At 34.6% G+C, this 25,308-nt stretch overlaps 1 protein-coding gene across 1 annotated transcript in view; it reads left to right on the top strand.

Moving 5' to 3' along the window:
* LOC107446508 (fatty acid synthase) overlaps positions 1-25,308 on the top strand; it is an 87,704-nt gene that overhangs the window by 48,321 nt on the left and 14,075 nt on the right. Inside the window, 5 exon segments of the mRNA XM_087157887.1 lie at positions 4,441-4,689; positions 11,530-11,709; positions 13,384-13,734; positions 13,737-14,538; positions 23,204-23,343. Coding sequence (XP_087014013.1) covers positions 4,441-4,689; positions 11,530-11,709; positions 13,384-13,734; positions 13,737-14,538; positions 23,204-23,343 — 1,722 coding nt within the window.

The raw sequence follows: 25,308 nt of genomic DNA on the forward strand, positions 1-25,308 counted from the left end.
ACCTAACAATCAATTGATATTCGCAAGAGACGTACCTTGACATAACCTTAAATCCGTCGCATTGTCCGTGGGATTGTTTTCACTCATTTTTTACAATTGTTATCCACTAAGTTTGAAAATAAAAAATACTACCCTATTAAATTATATGTGTATCAAAACAAACTAAAAAAATATTTATCGAAAAACAATACTTTACAATACTTTTATTATTTTTATGCTAGTGAGAACCAAAACAATATGGAAATGAATGAGGGAAAACTGGATCCTACCACGTGATTTCCCGGCCAATAAAAATGTAGCGTTAAACGTTTAACGCAACCTTGTTGGAAGTCGCATAAGAAGTATAACTTCAATAAAAAAATATTGTATACTCATCAGCAACCAACAACTAAACATACCTTTTTAAAAAACCGTGCTTCGTTTCGTTCGTGCAGTAGGCCTTCACTTACTTAAAGACACAAAATATAACAAATTTAAAAATACTCCTCCCCCCCCCCCAATTTTTTTTTTAATGATTTCATACTAAAAAGTTTTTGTTGGATTTTAATTTAAATTGTTCTTTATATTTTGCGTTTTCGAGTTCTAACTGAGATGCAGCCAACAGCAACGGACCGTAAAGCTTTTGCTCTTCGTTGCGTTGTTATAACGGAACTTCAGCATTTCTTTTAAAGGTTTATAGGCTTGTTTGCTCCTGACAAGTTACAACGCTTTTCATTTATTTTTATTTGTAATATTGCATTCTAACTCTCATATTTTGTAATGTTTCCATACATACATATATACAAGGGGTGATCAAATGAAAAGGTACGAAACGACACGGTGGGTACATATGTAGACTTTTTTCAAAATATACACCATAGGCCTTAGCACAGCGATCCCACTGATGAACAAGCCGCAGGATTAATTATTCCCAGAATTCCTGTGGTCGTGACGAGACCCAGTCCTTCACAGCGTCCTTGGGTATGTCGTCCGAGTTGAAGAGCTTCCCTTTCAGGTGTTTCTTCAGTGGACCAAACACATGGAAATCTCAGGGCGACTATTCCGGATTGTAGGGCGGATGGTCCAACATCTCCCACTTGAACTTGGCCAGTTCCATGTCTGCGAGTCTGGAGACGTGTGGAAGCGCGTTATCATGGAGCAGAACCACACCCTCCGTGAGCAGCCCCGGTCTTTTGTTCTTGATGGACCCGCGTAGGCGTCAGAGTGTCTCACAGTACACATCAGAGTTAGTGGTTTTTCTGTGCTCGAAGAAATCGGATAACACCTCGCTGCTCCTCAATCGTCGAATTTTGCAACACGAACGCCATCCAGTCCTCATACGGACGGCCGCATCATTTGGACGCCGCTTTTGATAAGAGCCTCTGCTCTCTCCTGCTCATGCGGGCACCCGCGCATGCTCCGATCCCAGTCAGAGACTCCAATCGCATCCCGAGATGTCTCGCTACGTTCTCCCAAAGCGGAATATGCAAATATTTAACTGTTACGTTTTTACGTCGTTTCGTACCTTTTCATTTGATCACCCCTTGTATATATATATATATATATATATATATATATATATATATATATATATATATATATATATATATATATATATATATATATATATATATATATATATATATATATATATATATATATATATATATATATATATATATATAAACTGCTGTTTGTAGAAAATGCAACACCATGAAGGAATCATCAGAATCAAATGAAATTCGCAGCAAATGTCAATTATAGGATATTATGCAAATTAATAAAGTTTCAGAGCCATCGCGCGTGCGTGGCGCGCGCAGCGCCCTCTGAATTGATGCTGAAAGCGTATAAATAAAGTGCTGTAGCGGGACGTTGAAAATAGTCTATGATTATTTGTTAGTGGCAAACGTTTAGTGAGACCTGAGTATGCCTCCACGACGGAAGAATAAGAAATTCAAGCAACTTACGGAGTTTGAACGAGGGAGGATAATCGGCCTTCGAGAAGGAGGATTTTCCTATCGCGCAATAGCAGCTCGTATGCAGCGGAACAGTTCCACAGTGATGCGAGTTTGGAAGCAGTGGACCGACGAGCACCGAACAACTCGAAAAACAGGCACTGGACGACAGAAGGTGACGTCAGAGCGCGATGATCGACACCTGCTCCGCATGGCGGTGAATGATCGCACAGCTTCCTCCAGGCAGCTGGCAGCACATTGGTCTACTGCTACAGGTGTACAATTGTCGGCTTCGTCAATTCGTCGTCGTCTGCTGCGCCGTGGATTGCGTGCAAGGGTGCCATTATACAGGATTCCCCTCACGGCGGATCATCGACGGCTGCGTCGGCAGTGGGCTCTTGAGCACAGAGACTGGCGAGCTGATTGGCACCAAGTTGTCTTTTCAGATGAATCACGCTTCAATTTGTGGACCCATGATGGCCGTGTTCGTGTTAGACGTTATGCCGGTCGACGCTGCCTTCCTGAGTGTATTATTGAACGACATAGTGGTCGAACACCCGGAGTTATGGTCTGGGGTGCGATTTCGTATCATGGACGATCCAATTTGATACGAATTGAGGGTAATCTCAATAGCAACAGATACGTCCGTGAAGTGCTACAGCCCGAAGTCGTTCCTTTCCTTCAAGGCATCCCTGGATCTATCTTTCAGCAGGATAATGCACGCCCACATGTTGCGCGGACTGTTAGAGACTTCTGTTCAGCACAACGCATGCAACTTCTTCCTTGGCCTGCTTATTCGCCGGATATGTCGCCTATTGAGCACGTGTGGGATATGGTTGGTCGGCGTCTCACTCGTGATCCGCGTCCTGCAGTTTCCAAAGACGAACTTTGGTTGCGCATACAAGCGATATGGAATTCTCTTCCTCAAGCAGATATTCAACATCTGTTTGACTCCATGCCACGTCGTATAGCAGCACTTATTGCAGCGCGTGGTGGCTGCACCAAAAACTGATTTCGGACGCTTAATTTGTTTCTTTTGTTTTGAAAATTTCATCATTTATTTGTATCAGTACAAGTCGTTTCTGCATTAAATTTCATTTGATTCTGATGATTCTTTCATGGTGTTGCATTTTCTACAAACAGCAGTTTATATATAATATATATATATATATATATATATATATATATATATATATATATATATATATATATATATATATATATATATATATATATATATATATATATATATATATATATATATATATATATATATATATATATATATATATATATATATATATATATATATATATATATATATATATATATATATATATATATATATATATATATATATAAATGCACTGTTCAAAACAAATTAGGAGAGCAAGCGAAAAAGTGATAAAACCCTTAATTTTGTAACATTGATTCGATTCATTGATTATTTAATTTTATTTCAAAAAGGAAAAACAAGGATTCAACAAGTAAAAATAATAATAGACTGAAAAAGTTGCCTAAGCAGGAAATAATATTTATTTTCAAAGCGAATTACCTTTGAAGAAAAAATTAAATTTTTTACTTGGGCAATTTTTTGAAACACGAACTAATGCAAAGTAGGATAAAAAAAAATTATATGATGAAGCTGTTAAGGGTTATTTTTAAGGATCTTTTTTAATTATTGATTCGCAAAAGAAACATCGCTTCCTCTCGGATGCTGCTGTTTCAAGTTTTTCCTTTTCACCAATTTTTTTCGCCCTTGCCTCAGCTTTCGATGCCAAGCAAGAGATTTTCTCGTGTTGCTTATTGGCTATTCGTCTACAAGTCACTTAGCCGGTTCTTCCATCCTCTAAATACTCAAATAATGTCTCTTAGCCGGTTCTTCCATCCTCTAAATACTCAAATAATGTCTCTTAGCCGGTTCTTCCACTGAGTATCTTCGAAATGAATAGATGAAGCAATATAAATTAATGCTATATATTTGAATAAAGCTAAAATAAGAACTTTCCACGAGAAATCTCAATTTTTTTTTTTTAAATGTCACTTAGCCGGTTCTGCCACTAAGCTCTTCAACTGTGGGATAGTTTAGATTTTAAACTTTATTTATTTTATTTTTTTTCTGGTTATTAATTGTTAACTTGTTTTTTATAATTATTAATTCGTATTTTTTTTACATTTTTTGCTATTTTTTGTGATTCCTTGCTAACTTGTTTTTATTTTTTGCTAATTATTATTTTTTAGCTTGCTCTTTTTGTTAGTTATCCTTCGTTAGTTTGTTTTTATAACTATTAATTTCATAGCTTATTTTAATTGTTAGCTTTATTTTCCTTTTGTGAGTTAGTATTTAGCTATCTTTCTTTTGTTAATTATTAATTTTAGTAGTCATTAGATTTTCTACTAATTTTAACATTTTAAGACAAGACAAAGATGTTCACAACGCTGGTGGTTGAGAATTAATGGTTTAGAAAAAAAAGGAAGGCTGACGAGAATTGTGTTTCTTTTTCAGCTTCAACTGAACTGTGTGTTGACATAACAAGTGCGGATGGTGAGTTCGAAATATCTGAGAACAATGTTAAAGTGTGCACCGGACGAGTCTATTCACCCGAAGAGGAGACAACAGCAACTAAGGATTTCAGCGAATGGGAGAAGAAACAAACTTTTCAACTGAATCAGAAAGACATCTACAAAGAATTAAAACTCCGGGGCTACGAATATGGAAAAACTTTCCAAGGGATTACCTGTTCCAATTTACAAAGTATATGGCTTTCGTCTTTTTGAATAAAAACTTATTTACAAAGTAATTATTAAGATTTATTTCTGATGACTGTAGAAATTTTTAACGGTGCAAGAATTATCCGGGACGAATTTTCCATGATACTTAAGTTATGAGTCGGAAGGATTAGTACAGGGATAAATCGTGACAGGCTGTCTGCTATGCTAAAATGTCCCGAACTCATACTTACGGTATTCTAATTATTAATGGTGCAAGAATACCTATATTATCTGTGACGAATTTTTTATGATACTTAAGGTATGGCTCGGAAGGATTAGTACAGGGATAAGTCGTGACAGGCTGTCTGCTATGCTAAAATGTCCCGAACTCATACTTACGGTATTCTAATTATTAATGGTACAACAATACCTATATTATCTGTGACGAATTTTATATGATACTTAAGGTATGGCTCGGAAAGATTAGTACAGGGATAAGTCGAGACAGGCTGTCTGCTATGCTAAAATGTCCCAAACTCATACTTATGGTATTCTAATTATTAATGGTGCAAGAATACCTATATTATCTGTGACGAATTTTATATGATACTTAAGGTATGGCTCGGAAGGATTAGTACAGGGATAAGTCGAGACAGGCTGTCTGCTATGCTAAAATGTCCCGAACTCATACTTATGGTATTCTAATTATTAATGGTGCAAGAATACCTATATTATCTGTGACGTATTTTATATGATACTTAAGGTATGGCTCGGAAGGATTAGTACAGGGATAAGTCGAGACAGGCTGTCTGCTATGCTAAAATGTCCCAAACTCATACTTATGGTATTCTAATTATTAATGGTGCAAGAATACCTATATTATCTGTGACGAATTTCATATGATACTTAAGGTATGGCTCGGAGGGATTAGTACAGGGATAAGTCGAGATAGGCTGTCTGCTATGCTAAAATGTCCCAAACTCATACTTATGGTATTCTAATTATTAATGGTGCAAGAATACCTATATTATCTGTGACGAATTTTATATGATACTTAAGGTATGGCTCGGAAGGATTAGTACAGGGATAAGTCGAGACAGGCTGTCTGCTATGCTAAAATGTCCCGAACTCATACTTATGGTATTCTAATTATTAATGGTGCAAGAATACCTATATTATCTGTGACGAATTTTATATGATACTTAAGGTATGGCTCGGAAGGATTAGTACAGGGATAAGTCGAGACAGGCTGTCTGCTATGCTAAAATGTCCTGAACTCATACTTATGGTATTCTAATTATTAATGGTGCAAGAATACCTATATTATCTGTGACGAATTTCATATGATACTTAAGGTATGGCTCGGAGGGATTAGTACAGGGATAAGTCGAGACAGGCTGTCTGCTATGCTAAAATGTCCCAAACTCATACTTATGGTATTCTAATTATTAATGGTGCAAGAATACCTATATTATATGTGACGAATTTTATATGATACTTAAGGTATGGCTCGGAAGGATTAGTACAGGGATAAGTCGAGACAGGCTGTCTGCTATGCTAAAATGTCCCGAACTCATACTTATGGTATTCTAATTATTAATGGTGCAAGAATACCTATATTATCTGTGACGTATTTTATATGATACTTAAGGTATGGCTCGGAAGGATTAGTACAGGGATAAGTCGAGACAGGCTGTCTGCTATGCTAAAATGTCCCAAACTCATACTTATGGTATTCTAATTATTAATGGTGCAAGAATACCTATATTATCTGTGACGAATTTTATATGATACTTAAGGTATGGCTCGGAAGGATTAGTACAGGGATAAGTCGAGACAGGCTGTCTGCTATGCTAAAATGTCCCGAACTCATACTTATGGTATTCTAATTATTAATGGTGCAAGAATGCCTATATTATCTGTGACGAATTTTATATGATACTTAAGGTATGGCTCGGAAGGATTAGTACAGGGATAAGTCGAGACAGGCTGTCTGCTATGCTAAAATGTCCCAAACTCATACTTATGGTATTCTAATTATTAATGGTGCAAGAATACCTATATTATATGTGACGTATTTTATATGATACTTAAGGTATGGCTCGGAAGGATTAGTACAGGGATAAGTCGAGACAGGCTGTCTGCTATGCTAAAATGTCCCGAACTCATACTTATGGTATTCTAATTATTAATGGTGCAAGAATGCCTATATTATCTGTGACGAATTTTATATGATACTTAAGGTATGGCTCGGAAGGATTAGTACAGGGATAAGTCGAGACAGGCTGTCTGCTATGCTAAAATGTCCCAAACTCATACTTATGGTATTCTAATTATTAATGGTGCAAGAATACCTATATTATCTGTGACGTATTTTATATGATACTTAAGGTATGGCTCGGAAGGATTAGTACAGGGATAAGTCGAGACAGGCTGTCTGCTATGCTAAAATGTCCCGAACTCATACTTATGGTATTCTAATTATTAATGGTGCAAGAATACCTATATTATCTGTGACGTATTTTATATGATACTTAAGGTATGGCTCGGAAGGATTAGTACAGGGATAAGTCGAGACAGGCTGTCTGCTATGCTAAAATGTCCCAAACTCATACTTATGGTATTCTAATTATTAATGGTGCAAGAATACCTATATTATCTGTGACGAATTTTATATGATACTTAAGGTATGGCTCGGAAGGATTAGTACAGGGATAAGTCGAGACAGGCTGTCTGCTATGCTAAAATGTCCCGAACTCATACTTATGGTATTCTAATTATTAATGGTGCAAGAATGCCTATATTATCTGTGACGAATTTTATATGATACTTAAGGTATGGCTCGGAAGGATTAGTACAGGGATAAGTCGAGACAGGCTGTCTGCTATGCTAAAATGTCCCAAACTCATACTTATGGTATTCTAATTATTAATGGTGCAAGAATACCTATATTATATGTGACGTATTTTATATGATACTTAAGGTATGGCTCGGAAGGATTAGTACAGGGATAAGTCGAGACAGGCTGTCTGCAATGCTAAAATGTCCCGAACTCATACTTATGGTATTCTAATTATTAATGGTGCAAGAATGCCTATATTATCTGTGACGAATTTTATATGATACTTAAGGTATGGCTCGGAAGGATTAGTACAGGGATAAGTCGAGACAGGCTGTCTGCTATGCTAAAATGTCCCAAACTCATACTTATGGTATTCTAATTATTAATGGTGCAAGAATACCTATATTATCTGTGACGTATTTTATATGATACTTAAGGTATGGCTCGGAAGGATTAGTACAGGGATAAGTCGAGACAGGCTGTCTGCTATGCTAAAATGTCCCAAACTCATACTTATGGTATTCTAATTATTAATGGTGCAAGAATACCTATATTATCTGTGACGAATTTCATATGATACTTAAGGTATGGCTCGGAGGGATTAGTACAGGGATAAGTCGAGATAGGCTGTCTGCTATGCTAAAATGTCTCAAACTCATACTTATGGTATTCTAATTATTAATGGTGCAAGAATACCTATATTATCTGTGACGAATTTTATATGATACTTAAGGTATGGCTCGGAAGGATTAGTACAGGGATAAGTCGAGACAGGCTGTCTGCTATGCTAAAATGTCCCGAACTCATACTTATGGTATTCTAATTATTAATGGTGCAAGAATACCTATATTATCTGTGACGAATTTTATATGATACTTAAGGTATGGCTCGGAAGGATTAGTACAGGGATAAGTCGAGACAGGCTGTCTGCTATGCTAAAATGTCCTGAACTCATACTTATGGTATTCTAATTATTAATGGTGCAAGAATACCTATATTATCTGTGACGAATTTCATATGATACTTAAGGTATGGCTCGGAGGGATTAGTACAGGGATAAGTCGAGACAGGCTGTCTGCTATGCTAAAATGTCCCAAACTCATACTTATGGTATTCTAATTATTAATGGTGCAAGAATACCTATATTATCTGTGACGAATTTTATATGATACTTAAGGTATGGCTCGGAAGGATTAGTACAGGGATAAGTCGAGACAGGTTGTCTGCTATGCTAAAATGTCCCGAACTCATACTTATGGTATTCTAATTATTAATGGTGCAAGAATACCTATATTATCTGTGACGTATTTTATATGATACTTAAGGTATGGCTCGGAAGGATTAGTACTGGGATAAGTCGAGACAGGCTGTCTGCTATGCTAAAATGTCCCAAACTCATACTTATGGTATTCTAATTATTAATGGTGCAAGAATACCTATATTATCTGTGACGAATTTCATATGATACTTAAGGTATGGCTCGGAGGGATTAGTACAGGGATAAGTCGTGACAGGCTGTCTGCTATGCTAAAATGTCCCGAACTCATACTTACGGTGGCTTGCGTGATTAAATGGCTAGTGGACGGATTTTAAATTATAACTATATTTCGCAGACATTTCTTGAAAATAAGTAAAATTGCAGTTCTTCCATGCGGGCAACAGCTAGACGGTGAAAAAAAATTGTTTATGCAGGGTTCCTACGGGTCAACAAAAAAAAAACCCCTGGAATTATCAGGGATTTTTATTGTAACCCAAAAAATCAGGGAATAGTCAGGGAAAGTTGAAATTTTTTAGATGAAACCTAGAAAATTCTTATATCATACCTGGAAAATAACCTGTCTTAGAATTGTCAATAACAGTAATCAGTTATTGAGATTCAATTTACATAATTCTAGCATCTATTACAATTATTTTATAAAATTCCGTCTCTTGGGGAAACTTTTGCATGTTTTCATTTTCATTCATATATGTTTGCTCGCAAAATCTAACATTTGATATTAAAAATAAAATTTAAAAAAATCAAAGTTTTCTGATGAAAAAAACCATGGATTTTCATTAAAATTTACTTGATAATACCTGGAAAAGCCATAGAATTTTTTTTCCTGCAAATGAGTGGGAACCCTGTATATAATTTTAAACTACTTAAACTAGTTAGAATTGGAGGAGGCATCGAAGAATAAGAATATTTAAATACAGTTGTGCTGTGCGCTCGTTCTGGTTAAAGTTAAAGTTTATATATTTATTGCATACGACAATTTTGAAAGAGTGTCCAAGCAACACCTCCTAGAAGAACGAAGGCCTCACCATGGATCAATTTAGTAGTCCGACGTGACGAACATAAACTGCGCAGTGGATGAAAAAGAAGAAAGATGTCACTACGTTTCGGCTACTAAAGGATCAAATTTCTTGTTTATGGTAACCCGTGCTAAGGCTTTCTCTTTTCTAGGAGGTTTTGGTCCGAGGCGGTCGCCAAAAGCTGCTACTTATTAATTTTTTAATTTATTATTTTACGTATAACTGAAGTTGTGTTAGGAAGAGTTATCGACAATATCAACCTTCATCTATGAAAATGTACCCCAATATAAAATCGAGTTAACATGTCTTATATGCTAGTGAACTGGAAGTGTATTTTTGTAGTGGTAGATACACTAAAGTACTCCCCCACCAGAATTTTATCTGTGATAGAATTCGATGAATGAGATACCACTAACTGATTCATTGCTGTTTTGTGAGAAGCCGGGAGAGCGGTAGTAAGATCACCGTACTTTTTGCTAATCGTGAGAGATGTAATAAGATCAGAGCCGTGATTTTTCTTGTGTTGCTATCGGCAGTCGAGTGTATGTAGGCCGACGTTGTGTGCGATCGAGACTGAGTAGCAACAGTGTGATTAGGTGGATAATGTCGCAGTCACAAGTAACAAGTAAACTGTTTAATGTGGACCATCCAATGAAATAGGCTTGTTCAGATCGAAGTAGGCGTTACTGTCAAGATAGGTTTGTTCATATCGAAGTGGGAGTTTCCGTCAAAGAATGTATGTTCACATCACGTCCGGGTCACCAATGTGGGAAGAGTTATCGACAATATCAACCTTCATCTATGAAAAGGTACCCCAACATAGAATCGAGTTAACATGTCTTATATTCTAGTGAACTGGAAGTGAATTATTGTAGTGGTAGATACACTACAGATGTATTTTCTTTTTTTAACACTTACTAACAGAAATGATGTTATTCATAATGAATAATAGTTTATACACGCAAAGCAACGCTTAAAAGGTGGATTTGGCATGGATTTAAATAAGAAATTTCTGTTGATTTGAAAAAAAATGCGAGTTAAACAAATAAAATTGTGGTAATGCTATTAACTTATTTACTTAAAAAAATCAAGAATTTTGAACTGTTACTGTCAATATAAATAATGAGAGCCGCGATGGCTCAGGGGATAGAGCGTTCGCCTTCCAATGAGGTGAACCGGGTTCGAAACCCACTCGTTACGAATTTCGCATCCGGCTTGCACCGACCACAGTGCTGACGTGAAATATCCTCAGTGGTAGACCGATTATGGGTTAGAGTCCCCTTGCCGTCAGACTAACCGTGGGAGGTTCTCGTCGTTTTCCTCTCCATCTAACGCAAATGCTGGTTAGCTCCATCAAAAAGTCGGCAAATGTCTCCCAATAACCGATACAGGAATTCCCTTGTCTTCTGGATTGGGTTCAATATTACAAGGTAGATTACAAGGAACATTAGTAGTCGCAAACCCATAAAATTGGGTCGGCTGCTCAACGACGGTTATAATACAAAATAAAATATAAGTAATCACCGGTTATTATTCATCGCAACCAAGTAAGTCAGTTAAAGTGAATAATCTACTAGAATTAATAACATTTACCGTTTAGTATTAATAACTGCCAATGAAATATGGTCAGTGATATAATTTTCAACGCAATTGTTACTGTTATGATTAATAATCGCTGGTCATTATAGCCCGATTTATTACTTTAGCTATAACATATACATGCATTAACTGTTTGTTTCTTCGCAGGAAGTCGCGGTCTCCTAACATGGACGGGGGATTGGATCGTTTTTCTGGACACCATGATGCAACTCATTGTGCTTGGATCCTACAAACGAGGCCTTTACCTTCCAACACGATTACAGAGTGTGAAAATTAATCCACTGTCTCATGATAAAATGCTCCAGGATTCATTTAGAGATTTGGAAGGTCAAAAATACAAAAATATCACGTGCTTATTCTTTCTAATTCTTTCTCTCCTTATACTCTTTCTTTCTCTGCATACATATATATATATATATATATATATATATATATATATATATATATATATATATATATATATATATATATATATATATATATATATATATATATATATATATATATATATATATATATATATATATATATATATATATATATATATATATATATATATATATATATATATATATATATATATATATATATATATATATATATATATATATATATATATATATACTGAGCAAAACTCATGGGATAGCAGGGCTCTGATTTGTGGATGGACAGCACGTGTGACCAACGCCACCTGGTGGCCTCCGCGACGGTCTCAGTTGTGTGTTAGACATTGCTTGAAGTGGCTGTGTGAGTGATCAGGTAAAATGCAACGTCGTCGTGAGTTGACGGCATTCGAACGCGGCATGGTTGTGGGTGCCCGACGCATGGGACATTCCATTTCGGAAGTGGTTCAGGAATTCGGCTTCCCAAGGTCAACCGTGTCGAGAGTTTACCGAGAATGGGTGAATGAGGGTGTCACAGTCCACAACAGACACCATACCGGGCGTCCACAGGCCCTAAATGACCGAGACAGGCGAAACCTGAGACGAGTGGTAACTCGAGATAGGAGAGCAAATGTGCAACAAATCACGGCTGAATTCAACACTGGCCGTGATAGAGACGTGTCTCAGTGGATAATCCGTAGGAACATGCGTGTTCTCGGGTATGAGAGCCCCACACGTGTGCCACTGCCAACCCAGCGTCATCGGACAATTCGGCGTGCATTTGCCACCAATCACCACGGATGGACGCTGCAACAGTGGCGTAACGTGATCTGGTCTGACGAATCACGTTATCAACTGTTCCATGCTAATGGAAGGCACCGTGTGTGGCGCACTCCGCACGAAGCGATGGATCCAGCATGCCAAGTGGGCACAGTCTAGGCCGGTGGCCAATCAGTCATGGTGTGGGGTGCATTTTCGTGGCATGGAATGGGCCCCCTGGTCGCCCTGGATGCCACATAAGGAACAGGAAACGAAAACATGGGAAAACATGGAGAAAATTACAGAACAATGGAAAAAAAGGGGGGGGGGAATAATAATAAAAAAAACAAGAAACCGTAAAAAAAATATCCGAAAAAAGAATAAAAAAATTTATAAATATCCGGAAAATAAAAGACTTAATCTTTTCATCAGCTCACACGATTATATCCGGAAAAAAGTAGTGCTTTCTAATATTGTACCAATATAGTCAAAGCAAAATATATCAATACATTAGTGTGAAGAGCACTAAAAATATTGAAGCGAAAATAGAACACATTAGGTAAAAAATATATACGAGATAAAACATATCAAGCAAAAAACAGAAAATAAAATTTGAAGAAATTACAGAACAGTACACGAAAGAAAATCTATATAGTGAGGAGCGAATTAAAATAAGTTTACGCGTACCTGGAAAAAAAATATTTTTTAAAATATTTTTTATAATTTTCTTCTCTTGTCATTATTTTTTATTATTTTCCACATTTTCTCAATATTTTAACTTATTTTATGTGTTCTATATACTTGCAACTTATGCGCAGTTAATAAATCTTATTAATTTTCTGCGTTTTTCTCATTTCAGGTATTCCAGTTGTTTATGATAAGAATACTAAATGCTGTAGAGCTGGTGGAGTAGAAATGAAACATTTGAAAGCAACTTTCGCTCGAAGACGCCAAGGGAAGCGAACCCCGACACTTTCAGAATATCACTTTGTCCCCTACAATGAGACACAAATACTCTTAGAATCAGAAAAGAAAACGTTGGAGCATTACATTAGGGTATGCACTTTTGTGGCGAAAAGTATACTCGACAAAAGCGATAAGTATACAAACTTTCATTTCACAAATAACTATGCAGAAATAGAGAGAGGCGTCGCCATGAAACATTTAGAAAAAGTAGGGGAGCGAGAGATTCTCTCAAAAACGCTCAACACGCCGAGACAAGTGAAGAATTAACTGGAATTGCAAATGACTACACATCGAAAAGAGGCTACGACATTTTATGGGAGACCATGTTTGGCGACAGGCTTTTAAGAATGCTATTCGACATTGTGCTAGAGAATACAACTTCTAAAGAGTTAAAAATATCTGAAGCCGCTGATGGTCAAAGACTGATGAGTATAAGACTTGAAGAATTAGCCAAGACATTGATTACGCCGCCTCCGTTGAATTTTACAGTTGCTCATGTCAATCCGGACTGCGTCATGAAGGAAGAGCTGAAAAATATTGACATAATGAAGTGGGATCCAGACCTTCCACTAGGAATGAAGGACGTTGACTTCTTTGTGATAAACTGCAACAGGGTCGAACAGACTTTGCGGAGTGCGGCATCAGCTGTAAAAGACAACGGTTTCGTTGCAGTTCTGCTGAGGACTAAGGTTCTCCCCGCAGAAATGTTTCTCGCTGCAGCTGGGGAAACAGTTATACCCGTTCAAGATGAAAGTGATTTCGAACTCATTTGTGAGGAATTAAACTTAGCAACCATTTGCAAGAAATCTGATTCCCTGACTTCTACGTTGTACTTGTTGAGGAAAGTGTCACATGCTACTTCGAAAAATGTCGTTGTTGTTCCTCTCGTTGATTTCGATTATGAAAAGTGGGTGGATAGAATAAAAGGTGAAATCTCGCAATGGAATGAATGCAAAAGGATTTGGCTTGTGAGTGAATCGTCGGCACACAGTGGAATCATCGGTTTAGTTAACTGCTTAAGGCAAGAACGAAAGGGTACTAGTATCAGGTACGTACTGCATATGTCTATTCCACTCTTCTCTCGATTCCTCTCTCTCTGTATATATATATATATATATATATATATATATATATATATATATATATATATATATATATATATATATATATATATATATATATATATATATATATATATATATATATATATATATATATATATATATATATATATATATATATATATATATATATATATATATATATATATATATATATATATATATATATATATATATATATATATATATATATATATATATATATATATATATATATATATATATATATATATATATATATATATATATATATATATATATATATATATATATATGCGGGGACGGCATGAGTGGTCGTCTTAAATAAAAGACACGTTTTTAAACAAAAACATATATATTGAAGATTAAATTTACATAAGGACGGACGATTAAAATTAACGATTAAATAACAAAAAATAATAATAAGTAAGGGACGTCTTTAAAAGTTTTGTACGATCATAACTACTCTTTGGAGTGCATATCATCACGTCTTTTTCGGTTCTTTGTCAATCACGCTCTCTCTCCGGGAAATCCCCACTGCTTCCTCGTCGTGCACAGGGATCAGCTTACGGCTTACATTGACTGGCGGTACTTCTAGCTTACGGATCTGAGGACTGAGATTAGGTTACAGCCTTGTGTACAGGAGCTGGCACCATATATATATATATATATATATATATATATATATATATATATATATATATATATATATATATATATATATATATATATATATATTCTATTCTTGTTTAAATTTTTTGAGTACTCTATTGTATTAGTATATTTTGCTTTAGCTTTATTGATACAATATTAGAAAGCACTCCTTTTTGCGGATATAATAGTGCATATAAATATTTTTTTGATGGTTTATGTTGGTTTCAGTATGATTTATTATGCTTTCATGATTTTTGATATGCCAACAAAACTTCCCTCATTTCATTATGGAAAATGCTTCTTTAATACTATGATGGTTAACCATCAAGAGAAATTTGTTTCTCATGGACCAACAATCCATGATGATCCGTCATGGTCCATGATGGTTCCAACTATACACGTTTATAATGGTTTAATGGGAATTTCTGTTGGTTCTCAGGAACATACCATAAAAAAAGTTTGGATTTTTTTTATGTTGGACTATCATAAATCAGTCCAAATTCCTAATTTGGAAAGATAGTTGTTCTTGATCATTTCAACATTTCTTTTCAAAGATATACTATGATGGCAATTCGTTATGATCTATAATGGTACAACAATGCGTTTTCATGATGATTTAAAAGCCATCAAAGCAATTTGCCATCAAAGCAATTTGGTTTTTTTAATGTTGACCCATCATAAATCAGTCCGAATTTCTACAGTGGGGTGTTGGTTACCATCAAAAACTAAAATGGTTCATGGTGGAATTATTGATGGATGCCATCAAGATTATGTTGGTCCATCAAGGAAAACCATCAAAAATTTTGACTTGGATTCCCTCAGCAAGTTCTAGCAAGAGGCTCACCTTGGGGGGGGGGGAGGTGTCAACTTCACATAGGCTCACATTTTTTAAACGCAATCTGAAGCTTTCGCGTTTCGTTATTAAATTACCTTCATACAAGCCTCAGAATGTAAGGCCATATTATATTTATAAAAAAAAATTAAACAGGTTTGTGATTTGATTTTGTTTAATCTATACTTCTTTTCCAACAAATTATCTAGTTTTGGTTTGTTTTTAAGGCAGTTAATGACCTAGAAAATAGTGCGAAGTTCCAATTTCTTGCTCAAGAACAATTTAATAGTCACGCCAAATATACATCCTACCAACTGTCGGAAGTAGTGAACTACAAGTAATGAAACTACTGCAGTCGCTACTTTTATTTGCAGTTTGTAGTGCTATGTGCTACTTTTTTTCAAAAAAAAGTAGTTTAGTGAGTAGTTTAATGCAAAAAAATAATAATAATTTAAAGCGATTCCTGGCAACTACTTTTTACATTAGCTTAGTCCAATTTGTTGCTGAAGAACAATTTAATAGTCACACCAAATATGCTTTAGGGGATAGTGCGTTAGCCTTCCAATGAGGCGAACCGGGTTCGAATCCCAGTCGATACGAATTCCGCATCCGGCTTGCACCGTCCACAGTGCTGACGTGAAATATCCTCAGTGGCAGACAGATCATGGGTTAGAGTCTCCTTGCTTTCAGGCTTATCGCGGGAGATTTTTTGTGGCTTTCCTCTCCATGTAGCACAAATGCGGGTTAGTTCTATCAAAAAGTCCTCCGTGAAGACAAATTTCTCCTAATACTTGATCCAGGAGTTCCTTTGTCTTCCTGACTTCAAAGAATTGGGTCTGCTGTTCAACGACTGTTATAAAATAAAATGTAAAAAAAACTCTCTCCTCTATAATTCTAGTCAATGATATTTTCGCATCCTCAAACTCATAATTGTTCAAACTCATGATTTCCCTGAATTATTTTCTTTATTTCAAATACGTGTACTTGAAGGAGAATCATTTCACCTAGTTCCTGGGTTAGTTTGTGGCGTAACTACCACTACGATTATTAAGCGTCAATTCCCTAATATATAAGACATGCTAACTCGATTCAATCTTGGGGTACCTTTTGATAGATGACGATTGACATAATCGAAAGCACATTCCTCGCAAGATCAATCAGATCTGAATTTTTTTTCCCTTTATTAACAAAGGCCATGGGTAAATTCTAGAATAGCCCACTCCGTGGCGATTTTTTTAAAATCTCGACAGACAAGTTTTTGATATCTCGCCAAACTAGGTTGCCAGAACATATTTAGAGGAGATTATTTTGAACATCCGATGAAACCACCAAAATTCTTAAACCTGATTGGTTATTTGCTTCCTATACCTCCGCGAATGTTGGATTTCGTTAGAAAGGAGATATAAGTATTTAATTTTTCGCCATTTATGCTTCTGATCTCTTGCTGGTAGGATCATCGTTATTATTTCATTTTTAACTGTTATTTCATTTATTAGCGTTATTATTTCATTTTTTAATCTTTTTTTTTTGCGGTACGGGTTGAAATTGTTTTTTTTAATGATCAAAAAACATTGTTAATCCCAGTAATGATCGCCGACTTGGTAAACTTGGCGATATTTCAAAAAGTCGCCAAGAGGTGAACTATTGTGGAATTTTACCGAAGGCCATCACTCTTATAGCATTATATAATAAAAATTTCTTAAAAGACTTATATTTTAAAAGTATAAATAGAATTAAAAAAGAAATATATGAGAAATAATATTTAATTAACTGTTTATTTAAACATATATATATATATATATATACATCAGTTATTGCAATAGAAAATAGAAACATTATTTTAATAGTTCGCCTTTTCTTACACAATTATCAAAAATATACAATTTTAAGCCATTGGAGATTCTTTATTGTATTCTGCAGCTCCAGTAAACAGTTCTATGGTTATGAGTTTTTTTTCAAACTTTTTATCTGCGTATCAACTATTGCATAATTTGTTTGAGAGCATCATTTGCATCCAGCTCATCAACTTTATTTTGAAAGTCTTTTAAAAATTTTTACCAGCTTATCAACAAGCTAATAATTTCTTTTATCGTATCAATTGTATCCAGCTCATCAACTATTCTTTGAATGTCTTTTCTGGATTTTCACCAGCGTGTCAACCAGAGCATCATTTGCTCCAGAGTTTCAATTTTATCTAGCTCATCAAATGCCCCATATATAAGAGTATTTTTACATTCCCTCTTGCTGGTAACGATCGCTTCCTCAAGCGTTTTACGCTGATGAGCTTTCTTGGAAACTCTTATTTCGGCCACCATTTGTTCTTTGAGAATATCATTCCAATCTCGCAACTCAAACTTGCCATTGGTAGCCATATCGAACTCGCCAAGAGTTGCATCATCATCTGTCTTCTCAGATGGTTGATCTTTGTCCCCTTCAAGGACATTTTCATGAGCCTTCTTAGACTCTCCAAATGGCATTTCAGCCATCATTTGTTCTTTCAGAACTTCATCCCAATCTCTTATTTCGAAATAATTTTCATCCGCACTTTCACCCTTCTTAAACACCTTTGTGCTAAAAGTAAATAAATAAATCAGTATATATATATATATATATATATATATATATATATATATATATATATATATATATATATATATATATATATATATATATATATATATATATATATATATATATATATATATATATATATATATATATATATATATATATATATATATATATATATATATATATATATATATGGAGCTGTGGTGGCTTAGGGGATACTTGTATCCTAATGAGGAGACCCATTTTCGAAGCCCAGAGATGTTAGGTTGAAATGAATTTTGCATCCGGCTGTGGCACCAACCACCACAGTGCTGACGTAAAATATCATGAGTGGTTGACAGAACATGGTCTAAAGTCCCCTCCTTGTCGTAAGACTAACCATGGAAGGTTTTAGTGGTTTACCCTCTGCATGTGAGTCAAATGTTGGTTAGTTCCATCAAAATTCCTCCACGAAGGCAAATGTTTCTCATTATTTGATCAAGGAGTTTCCTTGACTTCTGGATTGGATTCAAGGCTATGGAGTTAACCACTGGTAGTGGTATACATATATATATATATATATATATATATATATATATATATATATATATATATATATATATATATATATATATATATATATATATATATATATATATATATATATATATATATATATATATATATATATATATATATATTTATATATATATATATATGATTACATTTTTTAATATTTACAATTTTGCTCAGATAAACTCACCTTTGTGTACATTATTCGTAAAAGTTAAATATTAATTAGATATTTATAGATTTTAGTAAATAATGCGATTGAAATAAAAGTTCTTATAAAAGTGCACTATGATATTTTATTAGATTACTATTTACGGTAGTGCTTAAAATTTAAGTTTAAGCTAACATCATTTTGTATTCGCAGTGAAAAATATTTTTATGGAAAAAAATTATAAAATTAATGCTACTATAAGATAATGTTACTAATATCTGATACTTACAGCCTTTTTCGCAAAAATCTCAGCACTTTTGCCATTTTTCTAATTAAGTTTAAGCACCCGTAAAATAATCACCTACAGATAGCACATAAACTTTAGAAATGAAGATTTCACAGTAAAACAATGCATGTAATTGTTATAATTGTTTGTATTAAATTGTTTAACCATTGTTACATTGCAACAGTTAAAAGTTTTCTTAGCATATATTAAACAATGAGTGACTAATTAAATAATGTCCTTTCAACAGAGATAACTTTTAAGGAAACTTGTCTTGAATCCAAATGGCATCGTTTAAACTTGAAATAAATAAGATAACATCCATTAAGTGCAAAAAGATGATTCTGTACAAAATTTTTGAAAATGAGTTTATTACAAATTTAGAATACTTGTCCTTATAGCTTTTTAATTATATTTTGTTTTTGTTTGTACTACAAGTATTTACAAAGTTAACGCCAGGGTAGTCCAGACATTTTGTGAAAGTGGAAGGTCCTATTTTAGTAAAATTGTGAAAAAACTATTCGTAATTTGTGAATATAAAATAAGCGTTAAGTTACATTCTTTCAACCAGGGCTTTTGTGAATTTGTGCAAATAGGGTTCTGCTATTGCAAAAATTGCTAAAATCCTTTTCAAGAAGTTTTTAAATTGTAAATAGATACTAATTTCTTCTTAACAATTGCTACTACTAAATTAGAGATGCATCATACAAATATTTGATATTTAGCCAATACTGTTCAACACAGAATATTCATTTCGGACGAATAATGGAAACAAAATCACTCACATTTTTAATAATTTCAATTGACATATTTTAAATAACGCCACTTAGTAATGTATCACTTTTAATGTGTCACGCATTAAGTGAGCTTAAACAATTTTTAAATGTATAATATTTTATTTAAAGAATTGCCAGGAATTAATTTTTATTTACATACTATTCTATTAATTATTTTTGTGAATAGATATAAGTTGATATATTATTTATTTACGAAAAAAAAAAATTATGATTTAATATTAATAGGAATGTGCACACGATGTTTGTAAAAGTAGAAATGTTTTCTTAGAATACTTCATTTGGACTAATCTTAGGAAACTTAGTTTGTCTCGAACCGTCTTTGTTCCACCCCCTCCCGGGAAGGGTTTATTCTAACCCGCATTTGCATTTGCGTTACATGGGGAGGAAAAACCACTGCACCACACCTATTTATTTTTTAGATATTACTCTACTCCTAGTTACGTATTCACAGAAATATCATTCGTATTCACTGACTGGTACTAGTTTAGATTGGTACTAGACTAGATTTTGACGTTCCATAAAATAGCCTCTTTTTGAATATTTTGGAATGACTTTTTAATGATTTTTGACGAAGATTTTTGATGATTCTTGACGAAAATGTTTGAATGACTTTCGGTGTACATTTCTATTGAAAGTTTTTATGTCTTAATATTTAGTGTGAGTGAGTCGACTGGCCTGTGTACAGGTTAGGGAACTGCCCTCGCATCAAAAAGGTTCTGGGTTCAAATCCCGGGCAAGGCATGGATGACCTCTCCTTCTCTTCTATCTGTCCTTACTGTGGATGCAACGCTGTCCCACTTAATATGGTGCCCCTTGAAAGAGTGGCCAACAAATCTGCCCTTCGGGTGCTTGTATGACCTAGGTTATTATCCAGGTGGGCATTGGAAAAAAAAATTTAGAGTGAGAGCAGTAGAACATAAAATAACGGTCACTCGTTCCTGTCACTTGTAAACAGATGTTTTTTTCCTCAAAATTTCAAAGGATCTTTAGTTTTGCTCCCCCTCCCCTCAAAAATAAAAATTCGAGAAAGCAAAATATAGAAAAACACATGTTTAATAGCTTTAAATAAAGAACATATCCGGAAAAGTTTAAGAAAATCAAAAAATGTCAACCATTCAAACCTGTCTGATTTGCCCGATTTTGAAATCGACACTTAACTAGGTTGATCCAGTTAAATTGGTCAACTAGATGACAAAAAAATTGCTTCATTTCTCAAGTAGCCTAGATAACCTGTGAACCACCTAAATAACCTGCATATTATCTGCTCGGTACTCATTAAAGTACCGTAGAAGCATTCTCTTACCAAACAGCAGCAACGTTTCTATGAGCTTGAATTAATATAATGTTACTTTTTGACAGGGCTCGAAAAACCGCCCGTCCGCCCATCCTCGGCAGTCAAATATTCCCCGCGGACAACGAATTTCTGGAATCCGACGTCCGCGCTGACGACCATTTTCCCGTTAATGTTCGTGATACATTTTCAATTTTTGTTATCTTACAAGAGTCTAGCGCCTCACTTTTAAAATAAAATGACCCTCTAATCTAGCAAAATGACCCACAATAGAGCAACATACTGCGCATGGTGGAATTGATGTTTTCTCTGTCTAAGGTACTACAGCAGTTGAAAGGGGCTTTTCAGCAATGAACTTACAAAAAAGCACATTACGTACTGGTCTTAAACATTAAGCGTTAGACGCAGTTATGAACATCTATCTAAATAAAAAAAAACTTTCAGATTTCTGTGCAGAAACCTCTGTAAATCATTGGCTTGATTGTGGAACTGGCAAACGTCATATTTGAGTCATTTAAAAAAAATTGACATTCCAGATAACTTGATCTTTGTCATTTAAATTATTTCATAAAAGAAATACTAGGTTCCTATTAGTGACCTAGTATTTCTTTTATTACTGTGTAATGTATTCCTAGTATTTGTAATCCTAGCAACTACTAATTCATTGTGCAATTTATATAAATGTTTGTAATAAATAAGAGAAAATTATATTTGTATTTATTTAGAAGCTCCGGGTTAGTTTCAAAGGAGGACGGGTACATTGTTGGACAAGCCGTTCTCGGGGACGGGTAATATTTCTGAGTTTTTCGAGCCCTGCTTTTTGATATATTCAAGTTAATAAAATGAACCAACCTATAAGTATTATAACTTTCGTCTAACAGCCGACCCAATTTTGGATTTACAACTGCTAATGTTCAACTCCATAGCCTTGTGCTTTTGAACCCAATCCAGAAGACAAGGTAACTCTTGGATCAAGTATTGGGAGAATTTTGCTTTCGTTAAGGATTTGTTGATGGAACTAACCGGCATTTGCTTTATACTGGGAAAAAAACCAACGGGTAGCCTGATGACAAGGGGAGTTTAATCTATGATCCGCCAACCACTGAGGATATTTTACTTTAGCACTGTGGTCGGTTCAAGCCGGATATGGAATTCGTATCGAACAGCCATTACTGGGATTCAAATCCTGTTCACGTCATTGGAAGGCGAACGTTCTATCCCCCGAACCATCACGCCTCCAACCTATAAGTTGATAAGATCAATTTCTTTAAAAAGTATATAATACAATAAATCAAATAACATTATTTGCTTAAAATATATAAGGAAATTAGCATAATGCCATTAATTATTAATTTACATAATTCCATAATGTCATTAAATTGCATAAAATTACATAATGCCATTAATTTATTTGAAGAATAAATACAATCAACCAATCAGAATGACCTCACGGATCTAGATAAATGGTTTGAATTATTTCAGGTGTCTGTTCAGAAGCAAAGCTGATTTCTCTACAGACAACAACAATCAATGGTTTCAGGATCTAGTTCGGAAGGATCTCGCAATGAATGTATACCAAGGAGGCGTGTGGGGATCCTATCGTTATTTGAAATTTACTGAAGGTAATGGAATTTCTTATGCTCCTCTATCATGCATGAATGGCCAAGCATTATGTAAATCATTTCAGCTTTATACAGAGTGTTTCAAAGAAATAAAACTCGCAAGTCCATTGGAGAATCCCTCATATTCTCGATCACAACGCCATCTGGGGAGATGACCGGTTCCGTAGCTTGACTCTTCCCTCTCCTCTTCTCAGTTGTAAAAAGAATTTCGTATTTGATTGCCACAAATATTTTTTTAAAATTTCCACGACGCTTTTTTTTTGGAACTACAGTGCACTCCCGATTATCCGGGTTAATCACCGGGACAGGTCGCACGGACAATCGAAAAACATGGATAATCCGAAAACTCCTTTTATTAAAGAAAAATTCAATATCAGTACAAAAAATATAAAAATTACTGACATTTGCATGCATAACATCAAACTAGGAATTTTTCTTATTAAAAAATGTGTAATGCGTCTTCGCCATACATCGATGCACATATTTTACGAACCGCAGTAATGTCACCGTAATCAAATCCTCCCATATAATCTAATAAAGTTTCAACAGAGCAGCAGAATGAGAAATTGTATTTCATTCATTTACTACATCTTCTGCATCAGTTACTATCATCACTATTTGATTTAACAACATTACGATGTCTTCATCAGTCAAATACTGGAAGCCCAGGCTCACATGCATCACTTTGAAACCCATCTTCTAAATTTTCTTCATCAAGAATTTCGAAACCTTAGACTTCTTTTGCTTGTTCGAGAATGCTGTTATCATATTTTTCTTGAATATCTGTAGAGGATTGTTCATCAAGCGGTATCATCTTTCTCCAAGATCGTGATAACATAGACGATTTTACCTTTGACCATTCTGCTGATGTTCCATATACTGCAATCCAATAACGAATATTGCTTTCCAAAAATTTGGTAGTGTTATAACTTCATGAATAAAATTTTTTTAATCTTGAAAATGTTTCTCTTTATATTTTTCATGTGACTCCAGAATGAGCACGGATAATCCGCAAACCGGATAATCGAGAGTATACTGTATATTCAATGTAGTTTTCAGTTCCATATAGTTACCTAACTTAAAAGTTTTTAATCTATTTGAAAATCAAGACAGAAATTATTGTACTTCCACCTCCTCTGACTCTCCACACGCTAATGGGGAAAGTATGCGAAGTGTTGCCATAGGTAGAGAATTCTGTTCTACGCCACCTGCAACCCATTTCGATCGCCAATTAAGAGCCAGCCTTTATTTGATAAAATTTTCGAAAATTTAGTTCTAGTGTAACTATTTATTAAACCAATTTTAAATATTACTGCTAATTATAAATCTGTGATTTTGCAGATCGTCCTATTTTTTCTCAGGTATAATCTCAGGTTCAATATAGATCAGGTTTTTCTCAGGTTCAATATAGATGCTATTTTAAATTCTCATAATTAAAAATTTGAACCTTTATGCGAATTACGAAATAAATTAACTAGGAAAAAATATGCTTTGTTTGAATTATTACTTTTGGCAACAGCAGTGACCAATGCAGAGTGTTACAAAATAATAGTCAAAACTGTAAGATGAGGTTTCATAAGTATTGCATAGCAACCCATGATTGGAAATATTATCTAAGAAAGCCTCTTCGCAATGGACAAGCTGATGAATTTGGGAAATTTGATCTGCCGAACCATGAAATTACGACGCAAAAGCTATTTTTGAACCTGTTTGAATGAAATTCTCGACAATTAGCATAAATTTCTTTAAAAAATAATTTCGATAAATAGAAGTACCGGTTCAAAATGTGCATGAACAGTTAGACTATTGTAGGGTGGTTCATTTCGGTTACTCTGCAATTGTCAATCCTTATCATGTACCCTGCATCATATTAAAGTTTTCAACACCATGTTTATTTACGACACTATACTGTATCACCAAAAGTAAAATGCTACAATAATTTTGTTTCAACGATGCTATGGCGAC

The sequence above is a fragment of the Parasteatoda tepidariorum genome, chromosome 2 (genome assembly GCF_982258835.1).
Source record: "Parasteatoda tepidariorum strain Cologne lab strain chromosome 2, Ptep-v5.0, whole genome shotgun sequence".
NCBI classification, from domain to species: domain Eukaryota; kingdom Metazoa; phylum Arthropoda; class Arachnida; order Araneae; family Theridiidae; genus Parasteatoda; species Parasteatoda tepidariorum.